The following is a 13,231-nucleotide window of genomic DNA, read 5'->3' as shown; positions in this document are numbered from 1 at the left end:
GAAGTTCATAGTTCACATACTGTTGAAGCCTGGCTTGGAGAATTTTGAGCATTACTTTGCTAGCGTGTGAGATGAGTGCAATTGTGCAGTAGTTTGAACATTTTGGGGGATTGGAATGAAAACTGAGCTTTTCCAGTCCTGTGGCCACTGCTGAGTTTTCCAAATTTGCTGGCATATTGAGTGTAGCACTTTCATAGCATCATCTTTCAGGATTTAAAATAGCTCAACTGGAATTCCATCCCCTCCACTAGCTTTGTTCGTAGTGATGCTTCCTAAGGCCCACTTGACTTCGCATTTCAGGATTCCTAAACTTTAGTTCCTGAAGATTCAAGGAACTAAATAAGTTTAGGAATCAGATTCCAAGCCTCCCTGGGAGGCTACACCGGAGGCCACCAGCAGAGGGCAGGGTCCTGCCCACTGTGCCTTCTGGTCTGCAAGGCGGCGGCGCGGAAGCACTTCCCGGCCGCAGGGCGGGACTTCCGGCGGCGGTGCCAGATCTAGGGGGCGCAGCGAGAAGGAGTTGTCCTTCTAAGCGAGAGTTGTATTTCGAATCTGCACGTGTTCGCCGCCGCCTCCGCTGCCAAAATGTTCCAGCTGCTGCGCTGCGTGCCCCGCGTCCTGGGTACTGCCGTCGCTGGTCTCCGCGCCGCCGCGCCCTCCCTGCCGCTGCTGCAGCCCGCGTCCCGGCCATGCGCCCGGCCCTTCGGGCTGCTCAGCGTGCGTGCGGGGTCGGTGCAGCTGCCCGGCCTCCTGAAGCCTCGGGGGCCCTGCGCTTGCGGCTGCGGCTGTAGCGGACTGCACACCGAAGGTGAGACTCATGCACGTGGACCGGGGGCGTGAGGGGCGGGGGCCCAGGTGGGGCGGGCTGTCAGGGGCTGGGAGGTGTAGACCACCTGAATGGACAGTCCGGAGCCGCTCCTGAGGTCCGGAAAATTCTCCCAGTGATGGTCGACCTGCTAGTTAAACCCACGCTTAATAACATTTCCCGTCCTCCCCCACCCCTGTTTGACTTTGCGAGGAGAGATACTGTAAAGTCCTGGAGGCCGGCTTTACCTCAGTCTCTCGAAAATGGAGCTTTGCGAAAGCCTAAGGTCGCAGTTAGATGTAGCGTGGTGAGGTTTCTTGGCAAGTGAAAGGGTAGTGGCAATTTTTTTTTTTTTTTTTTTTTTGCTTTATTTTGAAACGTGGTGAGAAGTTCATTATTGGGGATCACTTTCCTAGAATCCATGCTCAGCTTCCCACTGATAGCTTACATTTTTACAGATGAAGGAATTGAGGCTTAATGGATATGAGTTGGGCTAAGTCCACAGAGCCACCATTAATAATAGAAGAACAGACTAAAAAACAGACTAAGTCCTGGTCTCTGCTTGTAGTAACGGGGTCATTTTCCGTTTTAGACTAATTGGCTCTTTCTGTAACTTATTTCCATTGTAGGAGACAAAGCTTTCGTTGACTTCCTCAGCGATGAGATCAAGGAGGAAAAGAAGATACAGAAATATAAGTCTCTCCCCAAAATGTCAGGAGGCTGGGAACTGGAAGTGAATGGGACGGAAGCCAAATTAGTGCGGAAAGTTGCTGGAGAAAAGTAAGTACCAGGGGCCTATGGATCCCAGGGAACCACATCCATAAACCTGCAGGACCTGCTGTGAGGTATCCACAGCAACCTTTAGTTAAGACAGGTGCTTGAGCGACTCCTGGTTTCCCAGAGATGGTAGGATTCATTTGGATAACTTCTTAGGCTCCTTTTCACTCATTCACTGCACAGTAATGTGTTGTGGTGCTTGACAAGGAGACAGTAAGCTAGTAGCGGGGTTCCCCAGGGGCTTGGCGGTCCAGAACCCACCTGCCAACGTAGGAGGCGTGAGTCTGATCCCTGGGTCATGAAGATCCCCTGGAGAACGAAATGGCAACCCACTCCAGTATTCTTGACTGGAAAATCCAATGGACAGAGGAGCCTGGCAGGGTATAGTCCATGGGGTTGCAAAGAGTCAGACACGACAGAGTGACTGAACATCACCCCAGTAGCCCTGAAGCCAAGACACTGGGAGTCTTCTGGACCAGTAGAGGCAGCAGTCACTGAGCCCTTACTAGTGAGTGAGGCTGTGCCTTGCCCACAACTTAGGCATGCAAATCAGAGATTCCTGCGGTGCCAACAGAATCGGATTTACTCTGCTGGCTCTACACTCAGGCTCTAAAAGCCCCCGCCCTCCCGTTCTGTTTACAGTTGAGAAAGCAAGATAATTAACAGGGTGGGGTTGCAGTATAGTTTTTCATTAGAAAAGAGGGAAGCTTTTGACCTGCTTAAGCTGTTTGAAATCCACGATCCGCTTTGAAGTTTCCATGTGCTGTGAAGTAGCAGGCAGGTGGTTTTGCCTAGTAGTGTAGCGTTTTCCCCCTCATAGGTCAATTGCATAGTCTGTGACGTGACCCAAACCACTCTCCTAGGCTAAGTCATAGGCGATTTGGGACCATTATAATGGGCTGCTGAACATAACTGCATTTCTCTGTCCAGGGGTCAGTTTGGTCCACAGTGTCACAACTTAGACAGATTTTGTGCCTGTACATCAAACCTCTATCTGGCAAGGCACCAGTTATCGTGGCTTCAGAGGGCAGCGTTGTCTGCAACCTAGCAGTGCTCGTTCCAAGTGTCACTCAATTTTCAATTCAAATTTTGGAATATGGTATGTCAGGTGAAGTTAAAATTGTCATTAGGTGGTGTTTGTGCCCGCTTTGTCATTTATTAAACTTCCCACATCTGCTCTGAAGAATAAAACTGTCCAGCAGCATATTCTTTTTTTTTTTTTTTTGCCACACTGCTTGTGGGAATCTTAGTTCCCCGACCAGGGATCAAACCCAGGCCAAGGCAGTGAATACACCGAGTCCTAAGCACTGGCCCCCCAGAGAACTCCCCTATGTGGTGTCCTTAGCGAGGCCTCCCCTTCCTGGGGCCAGGGCTACTCTCCATCCTCAGCTGATGCCACAGCCCTCCAGTGCTCCTTCTCTTCCTCTCAGGCAGATTTTCTTCTAATGGAGGATGATTTTTAAAGGAGGCTCCTGGGACTTTGTGGTGGTCCAGTGGTTAAAACTCTCCTCTCCCAGTGCAGGGGACCTGGGTTCAATCCCTGATCAGGGAACTAAAATATCACACATAGCAACAGAAGTCACACGCACCTTGCAACCAAGACCCAGCCCAGCCAAGTACATTTTATTTTTTTACAGGAGGCTTTTGGAACTTTGTGGTGGTCAAAGTGTCTGCTCCCAGCGCAGGGAACCTGGGTTCAATCCCAGGGAACTAAGATCTCGCATGCAGCAACTGAGCGATCCCACACATAGCAATGGTCATGCACACCTCGCAACCAAGACCCTGTGCAGCCAAGTACATTTGTTTTTTTAGAGGAGGCTTCTAGCCCATGCCCACAGCTTCTCAGCTGCTCACCACCACTGGAAGGTGCCCTGGAAAGACAAGGGTGGCGGTGTCAGCTGACTGTGGCCATAAGGTTGACAGAGAGCCCCAGATAGTGGCCTGATGGCAGAAGCAGCCCACACACAACTGTATTTGGCTGAGGAAACAGTGCCTAATTGACTTCCAGCAGCCAACATAGAGTAGGCCCACTTCAGACCTGCTGAATCCAACTGTGGGTGGGATGCAGGCAATCAGATGTAAAGCTGGCTGAGATACATTGTTTCAACAGCATTTTTAACTGTAGCAAGCCTTAGTACTTAGTCAGCTACTCAGTTAAAAAGACGTCTTCATTGTGCTTTCTTTGGTTGCCTTTCTAGGATCACTGTCACTTTCAACATTAACAATAGCATCCCACCTGCTTTCAGTGGTGAGGAGGAAGAACCCTCCCAAGGGCAGAAGGCTGAGGAGCAGGAGGTAAGTTTCTAACACTGTAACCAGCCTGTACCCACCTATTTCTGACAGGCTTAGGGAAGGAGCATTGGTTTTTGTTTTGTTTAAACTCTAACGCCAGGAGAGAAGGCAAAGGCAGCCATCCTTGGGCCTTTACTTGCAGAACACCAGAACTGTGTGGCCACTTTTCTTTCCCGGGGGCCAAGTGTTAATGAACTGTTTTCTGTGGGCTTAAGCGTTAGGCCTGTGTTCACCTAACAGGAAGGAATTTAAACTGTCTTAACCCTTCTCATGATCAGGAGATAAATCATTTGGAGTGTTCCACATGAGGAATACATGTCCCGGGCTGGTAATAAACACCAGCCAGGGGCATCAGAGACTTTGGCAAGGCCTCTCCTTAAGTTGCTGCCCTTCTTGGTTGGACCTGGATGGTGCTTAGTCCTCGAACATTTTAGGAAGCTTTGTGCCTGGCCTAGAAACCAGCCAGTATGAGGGCCACAGGTCCCCAGACTTTCTGGCTGGTTGGGCATGGTATTGTCTCATGACCCAGCTCAGCTCCCTGGAGTGCTGGCCTAGCCCCCCTGACAAAGAGCACCCCCACCCCAACCCTCCTCCTCCCTGAGGTTGGCTGCCTTACCCTCAAAGGGAGGGCCTCTGGGATTTAGTCAGAGACATCAGCCTTTGGTCCTGGGCTGTAATGAAGATCCTGAAACATCTGGAAAGGGGTTTTGGAGCTTTGAGCCAGCTTTGTACAGATGTAGAAACTGACCCAGGAAAATTAACTGGCACCCTAGGTGGGGCTAGAGCTGAGTTCCTAATTCTGAACCTTGTATGTTCTTTAAACAAGCAGGGTGCTAATAGAAGTGAAAGGCTGTACTAAATTATGATACTCTGCCTCTAAAACACAGTCCATAACTCTAGAAAGGAATGACAGGATGCGTTTGGCCCAGTCTCTGAACAACTGGATTATGTGGCTGTAATACTGTGTTAAAAGATCCTAGGCTTCTTATTTGGGAACCTCTTAGCATAGTGTAAGACTTGCAAGTGGCTAAGTAATATCGTAATAGCAGTGGCCGTCAGACCCCTGAATTGAGACCTTTAGTCCAGACCCCTGCCAAAAAACACATTTACTGACTTGTTCTTGTTTCCCCAGCCTGAACTGACATCCACTCCCAATTTTGTGGTCGAAGTTACAAAGGATGGCAGCAGCAAGGCCCTTGTGCTGGACTGCCACTATCCGGAAGATGAGGTGTGTAGGGTGGAGAGCTGGCAGCCCTGGGTGGGGGAGGCCTCCAGGGGGCTTTCCTGGCTCCATCCAGCTGATATTATCATTTTCTGGCTTAGAACAGCAAAGCTGGGAAGATTAGTGGGAGGTGAGAGAACAAGGTTAAAATCTGAGTTTCAAGCTGTAAATAATTCCTTTTCTTTGCCTGAGTCTGGCTTGTCCTGGAAAACCTGTTTCCCCAAATACTGTCTCTCTTCAGATTGGACAAGAGGATGACCAGAGTGACATTTTCTCCATCAAGGAAGTGAGTTTTCAGGCCACCGGCGAGTCTGACTGGAAGGACACAAATTACACACTCAACACAGATTCCCTGGATTGGGTGAGTGCTAGATCAGGTGGGGAGGGGCCTACCTAATCCAAGGAGGGACAAAGAAGCATCGGAGTAAGTGTCTTAGGGGTCTTTTTAACTAGTAAATGATCCTCCTTCTAGGGCTTATACGACCACCTAATGGATTTCCTTGCGGACCGAGGGGTGGACAACACTTTTGCTGATGAATTGGTGGAGCTCAGCACAGCCCTGGAGCACCAGGAGTACATTTCTTTCCTTGAAGACCTCAAAGGTTTTGTCAAAAGCAAGTAGAGCAGGCAGCAAGGTGCTGAACACCTTAATTTTATGGCAGGCTTTGGCCAGTGAACAAAACCTAACTCTGAAGCCAGACCCACATGCTTTGAAATGGTTTTTTTTTTTAATCCCAATATCATGGAAAATGATTCACTTTTAACTTATTTCTGTTGTCTCTTATTTACCATTCATTTATCCTCTACAAACCCTTTATTTCTGGATTTTTGTATAACATAATGATGGACAATAAAATCTCCAAGGTGATTTGTCTTTTCTAATTCTATACCCTCCCTTTCAACCTGCATTACAAAACATGAAACAGAGGAAAGTCTGAAATGTTTTAATATTAAATAAGTTATAAATAAAAGGTTTGTATTTACAAGGCCACTTCTCAAGATGGGACTTTCTTCCAACACAGTAGATCATGCATCAAGACTGGGACCAACTCTAGAGGATCACAGCCCAAGTATCACAAGCCTGGATTTAAGTAGAAAAAAGAGTTATTCCAGTCACAAAGCTAGTCTCAGCATATGGTTACAAGTCATCAATAGTAGTGACACTTCAGCTGCTCCTTCCACGACCTGGGTGACTGCTGTCCTTCCCCCCTTCAGGAGATGGTTGGCCTTTTAACTGAAATGACATCACTTTTCTATGCAACTAAGTTCCTCTTTTCTACCAGGGAGGGAATAAAACCAACTGCTGACCCACTCTCAACTACTGGCTCCCGTGGGAGGCTTACCAGACAGCTCATGAGAAGACATGACTTCTCCTCTGTCCCCTCAGTGACTGAAAATTCTGGCGTGTGGGGACAATGTGCACTGTGCTCATTCACACTGTCTTCTAAACAGGCGCGAAGCTTTTGCTCTGTCACCTCCGGAGACTGAAAAATAGACAAGTTAAACTATAACCTAATCTTACTAGCCTCATAGTCAACAGGTTGAAAAACTGCAGCTCCTCACACCAATCCACAACTGGCTCCCTGTGATGCCTTGATTCCTTGGACCCTTAAAAACGCTATAACTGTGCTAAGAGGATCTCTTTAAATGTCCATCTAGCCGCCTCTCCAAACGAACCAGTGCTCTTCTGCTCCTGCCGTAAAACACTTAACTGCTGCTCATCGCGCCAGGAACACTCAGCTGAGACTCCGGAACCTCCCTGTGTTTCTGCCTCTACCAGCCAAGTGTATGCTTACCCAGAACCAGCAAGCTCCCAGATCTGCTACTGAACTTGCTACTGTAACTGAGCGATTTAATTACATACTATATAAACCAATGAAATAAGAAAACAAAGTTTTGTTTTTGTGATAGTAAGTGGAATGTTTAGGAAACAAAAAGATGCTTTTTAAAAAAAAAGCTATTGAATTAGGTAAAAGTAAAAGATGGGGAGGGAAAATCCTAAAGTGTACACAGCTTCTCGATGCTTTATAGAAACAACTGGAAACATAAGACTAAGAGAATTTTATAAAAAACAACCTCAGCTCTCCAGTCAACAGAGTCTCCCTCAAGGACTGGCAAGTAAACATGTATATTTGAAACTTACTATCAAGTGTGTCATTTGTATAATTCACCACTTTAATCAACTGGCAAACTTTTGGTCAACATCATATCAGATTAGAGGACTCCTATATTTGAAGATTACTGACACTTAAATTCTGAATGCAGCTTTGTCTTCAGATATGGACAGTTTTTATGGCATATCAGATACAAGAGTTTCCAGTTCTAAACCACGCTCTCTTCCTAGAGGTAAGTGCCTCACAAATGGCTTGGGGAAAGGGGCCGGGAAGACCCTGATTTATGGAGCTTGCCAATTCCATGGTGTCTCGTATTGCCACTGCGACCAATTTCAAGCTACCAGTGTGTGAACTGGACGTGAGACTGGGACAAGCTGTGCACACTACTGGAGTTGTTTAAGAAAGTAGGTACGTGTGGGAAGAGGTAACACAAGACCTGTGTGAGGAACACTCACATGAGACTGGATGTACAGGCCACACTGACACACGACCAGTCCGCCTGCTATCCTCAGGTTGTACCTGGAAGCAGAATTGGGATCCCAGAGCATCACAGCTAGCAGACCCGTATCCCCCCACATTCCCAGACCACAGATTTGGGGGAAGTTCCACTCACCTTGGAGTGGGGGGTGGGAACGAACAGTGCTGAAAAGGTGAAAACTCTTACTTTGTACACACGGGACAGATGAGGGGGTTTGCTTCCCACTCAGCAAGCATGACACTGAGACACTGTTCGTCAAACTGCAAGCTCTTCTCGTACTCACTGATGATGGACTGTTCTGCAAGGCAGAGTAGAGTGGAGTGTCACTGCATCACCTGGGCGCCCTGTCCCCAGTGATAGAGGATGTACTTTCAAAGGCTTCATCCACACAAGAGAAATATGAGGGTAAAACCACACTACGATCGCTAGATATTCACTGCTATGTCAGGCCTCATCTTACTGGATCCTTCCCCTCCTGTCTGTCTGCTTCCTTTTGAAGTGATGAGGCCACAGGAGTGGAGCTTAAAAAGTGTCAGGCAGCTGAAGAAAGCTGACAGGCACGTGTTTCTGATGCCAGGCCCACCTGGATAAGTCTAAGCCATCTGTTCGCCAGTGTCCCTAGACTCAGTCCGTATTGTTCAGAATGTGTGTGTTCATCCACTCAGCAGATATGTAAAAGGCCTAGTACTCGGGAGGCCTAGGTAAATACAAAGATGAAAAAGGCTGGTCCCTGCTTCTGATGAGCTCACCGTCTAGACTTAAGAGTAGGGCTCAGCAGACCACAGGCCATATCCTGCCCACCTTCCATTTTTAAAGTTATAATGGAACAGCCATTCTCCTTTGGTTGATGAATGGGCTATAATGGTTCTCCCACTACAACAGCAGAACTGAGTAGTAGCAACAGGCTAAACATTACAATCTGGCTCCTAAGGGAAAGTTTGCCAACCCCAATTCCAGAGGGTTCCTTATGACTGAGTAAGGCAGAACACAGCAAATTCTTATCACTTCAGATTTTTAAATTAAATACACCCCAAAAGAAATATTTAGTGAGTCCTTCCTTTCACCAAGATAGGTTTTGCAGGTGAGGGTAAAGAGAAAATAAAAAAATCAAGGAATCTACAGTTTAACTGGGGTCAACACAGCAATCATAACAGCTAACACTCGCATAGCACTTATTATGTGTCAAATGCTATGTTAAGTCCTTTACATATATATTAATCTTCACTATAAGTTATTTTAAAGATGAAGAAACTGAGGCACAAGGAGAGCCCAGCGCCACACAAGTTAAAGTGGTAAAGCTGAGAAGTGAATTTTAGCCGTCTGGGCCAAGAGTTCATGCTCTTGCATCCTCAAGATAATAGCAATTATTTATCGCAAGCCTTCTTATATACCAGGCACTGCTCTAAGTCTTCAACACATGTTATTTAAGCCTACAAATAAACTAGAGGCAGTCTGTTATCTCTTTAACAGATGACAAAAACTGAGCCTCGTCAAGACAGGCCTGTGTGAAATAAATGACTTAGTTATATGAGATACTAAATTAAGCATTCTGTGGCTCTCTGATGCTACAGGAAGGGAACGGTCACAAGACCCTGAGGAGTCAGTACGGAACAGATGGGAGAGAAGGTACTGAAGTTAGGCAGCACAAGAGGCCTGATCATGCACTCTCCTGTTGGGACAAGGTTACTATTAATCTACTAACAGAAAAGTACTGTTGGGTTGAATAGACACAGGAACCAGATTCACAAAATCAATTTTACTTTCCAACTCCACCACCGGCTATGCAGCCTGTAAGATACCACTGTCTCCTCATACTACCTCATAGGGGCATCATAAGGACAGATTGGGGGCAGGAGGAGAAGGGGACGACAGAGGATGAGATGGCTGGATGGCATCACGGACTTGATGGACGTGAGTCTGAGTGAACTCTGGGAGCTGGTGATGGACAGGGAGGCCTGGCGTGCTGCGATTCATGGGGTCACAAAGAGTCGGACACGACTGAGTGACTGAACTGAACTGAAGGACAGAACAGTAGAAGGAGAGGTCTGAGCACAAGGCCTGACAACTGAAGACTCTCTTGTTACTGGGACAGCCAAGTACAGCCAAGACTTTAGAGTAAGAACAAGAGACCCCTGAACACTTGACTAAAGATGGAAACAAAGGAATCAAAAACATTCTGTTTAGAAATGAGGTCAGCATTAGAGCAGTTAGAGATACAGGCAGGAAGAACTATTCCTAGACGTCACCTTGATCAATCAGCTCCTGTTGGATTTCCTCCAGCACAGCCAGGTCCATCGGCTCCTCCAACTGCAAGAGAAAGGGGTCATCAGAGGTTTGAAGTTACAATCAACTGACAAGACCCACGTGATTCACACTTGGAGACTGGCTTGAAAAACCCAGATTCAACTGAAGAAATCAACCCAGTCCTTCTGTAGAACGTGCAGACAGTGCAGTAACGTGGCCATGCTGAGAAAGCAACCACAGATGATTCACCCAGCCAGGGACAAAACAACGGCACCAAAGTTGCAGGAGGCAGTGTAGGGTAGCAGCTAAGTGTGTGGTTCTGCCAAAAAGCTGTGTGACCACTAGAAAGTTTCTAATCACCGTCAGCTTCATTTTGGGCCTCTGTAACGTGGACATAAAACCCACCCAAGAGGGTTACTGTAAACACTAATTGTGATTATGTAACTCAAACACATAGCAGGCACCAAATCATGCCTGTTTATTACAGAGAGCCTTGATGTTTTCAGAGCAGTTTCCCACATGTTTCTTATACTGTCCTCACAGTACTGACAACATTATCAATTCTACAAATGTGAAAACTAAAGCTCAAAGAGGCAGAATTAAGAAGCAATAGCAAAACCAGGATCAGAATTCCAGAACTACTGAGACTTCCCTGGTGGTCCAGTGGCTAAGACTCTGCGCTCCCAACACAGGGGGCCCAGGTTCCATCCCTGATCAGGGAACTAAATCCCACATGCTGCACCTAAAAGACCTTGCATGCTGCAAGAAAGACCGAAGATCCCGTGTGCTGCAGCTTAGACCCAGCACAGCCAAATAAATATTAAAAAAAAAAAAAGAATTCCAGAACTACCGAGCTCCAATCCAGTGCTTTTCCTGATGCATGGTAAATGGTTTCCCATCCACACCCAGTTCCCAACCCTGGCTGAGATTAGAATCAGAAAGTTCCTGGAGACCTTTTTTAAAAAGAGAGATCACTAGCTCAGGCCTACTGAACCAAATGTTCCAGGGGTGGAGCCATGGAGTGAAATTTCTCTCTGTTGAGTTTTGTAAGTGATTATGATGCGAAGAACTGACTCATTGGAAAAGACCCTAGTGCTGGGAAAGATTGAAGGCAGGAGGAGAAGGGGGCGACAAAGGATGAAATGGTTGGATGGCATCACCGACTCAATGGACATGGGTTTGAGCAAGTTCCAGGAGTTGGTGATGGCCAGAGAAGACAGGTGTGCTGCAGTCCATGGGGTCACAAAGAGTCGGACACAACCGACCAACTGAACTGAACTGATGATGCAATGATGCAGCAGGTTGAGAGTCTAGAATTTATGGACCATCAATTGATCTAGAAGAGTCTAATGTTAAAGGGAGAAGAACTTGGGTCAGAGGCCATTTGAGTCCTGATTGGGGGCTGGAGGGTGACTGGGTTTAGAGAAGTTGGGGAGACAGGAAGAGAGGACACTGCCATTCTTGGTGCTAAAGGAACATATCCAGCCTAACCTGAGCCCAGGCCTGTGGCCAGCTCTCCACTGACTGCAAAGCATTCCACTCTTCTTCCATCACCTCCTGCACTAGAAGGGTGTTCTGAGCGCCTCCTGACATACTGCCTCCAGCCTGGCGGTATTTGCTCAGGAGCCTGTCCCGGCTGTTTCTCATTCTCTCCAGGCATCCCTTGGAAAGAGGAGAAAGATGAGAGAGGGAAAAAAAAAAAAAAAAAACCCTCAGATTAGTTGTTAAAACACTAAAGGAAATTTATAGACACACAATTTAAACTCTAACCCTAACTATTGTTATTTTGGCACTTTCCTCTCCAATCCTTACCCATATGTCAAAGGGTGCAATTACAATCCTTGGGTCATGTATTTCCAGATCAACATACTTCGCAGTCTATCTTCAATGCCAGCCTTCTGAATGGTTGATGATATTAGCGCAACATCCACTGTGCTATCAAGACAGGTTGCTTCCAAATTTTTGCTACTCTAGATATGGCTCTGGTAGTCACCTTCCTAAACAGTTACTCAGCTTCAGGCAATCTTTTCCCCTAGCGGCCACATGGCGATGCCTGGAGACATTTTTGGTTGTCACAGCTTTAGTTGTAGAAGCCAGGGAAGCTGTTAAACACTGTACAATCCCAGAACTGCCCCCCACTCCACAATGAAGAACTATCTTCTTCAAATTGTGGACAGCCAAGGTTGAGAAATCCTGCTGTCAACAGTCATTTCTAGCATCAGATTATTTTAGTGGGATATATCCACTAAATTAAATTCCAGGAAAGACAGGCGACAGCATTTACAGGAACCAGACTGAGTTCAGGATAGGTCAGTGCTGACTGTAAGCTACAATTCTGCTAGACTTAGTAACAGAGGCACAGAAGAAACCGTTTGGAATGGAATGAGAAATGACTTCCGGAATAAAAAATACTATCTAATTATTCTATTCCTCTTTGGAATAGACATAATGCCTCTCTAGATTGCGGTGAGTATACAAGGTGCCTCTCTGGTGACCACCGACCCGACAATAGCGGGTGTAGAGGTGCAGTCACGGCCACATTTCACACTGAAAACACACGAGTCCAAAACGAAGGCTTCCTGGGACCGGGCCGGTCCAGGCTAGTCCCACACCCAAGGGTCCAGAAGCTCCAGGAAGTGTCCGGGCGGTGGCCGGGGTCGGACCTACAGGCAGGAGATCCACCTGCACCGACTCTTGCTTCACCCGGCCGGGCGGAGGGAAGTTACGGAGGAGAGCGGTTCCTGGGACGGACTAGGGGAGTGACGACAACCTGGCCAAGGCTTCCCAAATCTCACACTCACCTGCCTGAAAGCCTCTTTCCAAGGCGGCGAGCCCATCAGTTTATACAGCGAGCGGTGCCGAGACCCCGGCCTCTCTGCCATCTCGTTTTCGCGGGAGTAGTCGCCAGAAAGCCCCACCCCCAACGGGGCACAGAATCCTGGGAGTTGTAGTTCCTGGGTTCCGACCGTGCCAGGTCCCGGGGAATTCTGGGAAACGTTTTCCTATCGGCGGGTCCCACACGGAGACGGATTTGGGCAACCCCAGGGTGGGGGACTGAAGTAGTGACATTTGTGAAGTCTATCCAACCTAGATTGAAGGAGGTAAGTCTTGAAGGAAGATTTTATTTTTTGAGGGAAGTTTTTAGATGTCTAGCTTTATCCAGGTGGAGATGTCCAATAAGCAATTAGATACGCAGATCTCAGTTTTCACCCCCTTCCCGTCCCGTACTAGATTTCCCGTAACGCAAAAGCTTCAACTCACATTCTGGCCTGTTGACTTTCTCCTCCCGCCCCTTTGGC

General features: G+C 47.4%; 2 protein-coding genes across 3 annotated transcripts; one reads left to right on the top strand and one right to left on the bottom strand.

Annotated features, from left to right (window-relative positions):
- Positions 1 to 468: 468 nt before the first annotated feature.
- C1QBP (complement C1q binding protein) lies at positions 469 to 5,964 on the top strand. Its single transcript, XM_055576807.1, has 6 exons — positions 469 to 808; positions 1,435 to 1,585; positions 3,781 to 3,877; positions 5,007 to 5,102; positions 5,338 to 5,457; positions 5,569 to 5,964. The coding sequence occupies exons 1-6, from the start codon at positions 586 to 588 to the stop codon at positions 5,716 to 5,718; spliced, it is 837 nt and encodes a 278-aa protein (XP_055432782.1). The 5' UTR covers positions 469 to 585; the 3' UTR covers positions 5,719 to 5,964.
- Positions 5,965 to 6,025: 61 nt separating this feature from the next.
- On the bottom strand, positions 6,026 to 12,926 carry RPAIN (RPA interacting protein). Of its 2 annotated transcripts, XM_055576809.1 has the most exons (7): positions 12,734 to 12,890; positions 11,424 to 11,594; positions 9,935 to 9,995; positions 7,875 to 7,986; positions 7,666 to 7,729; positions 6,440 to 6,580; positions 6,026 to 6,177 (listed from the first exon to the last, which is right to left on the bottom strand). In XM_055576809.1, the coding sequence occupies exons 1-7, from the start codon at positions 12,812 to 12,814 to the stop codon at positions 6,148 to 6,150; spliced, it is 660 nt and encodes a 219-aa protein (XP_055432784.1). In that variant the 5' UTR covers positions 12,815 to 12,890; the 3' UTR covers positions 6,026 to 6,147. The 2 variants fall into 2 exon arrangements, 1 of the variants encoding a protein (XP_055432784.1); XR_008713103.1 differs by lacking the exon at positions 6,026 to 6,177 and having other exon boundaries at positions 6,508 to 6,580; positions 7,824 to 7,986; positions 12,734 to 12,926.
- Positions 12,927 to 13,231: the final 305 nt, after the last annotated feature.

The sequence above is a fragment of the Bubalus kerabau genome, chromosome 4 (genome assembly GCF_029407905.1).
Source record: "Bubalus kerabau isolate K-KA32 ecotype Philippines breed swamp buffalo chromosome 4, PCC_UOA_SB_1v2, whole genome shotgun sequence".
Lineage (NCBI taxonomy): Eukaryota > Metazoa > Chordata > Mammalia > Artiodactyla > Bovidae > Bubalus > Bubalus kerabau.
This window is presented reverse-complemented; position numbering and strand designations above follow the sequence as displayed.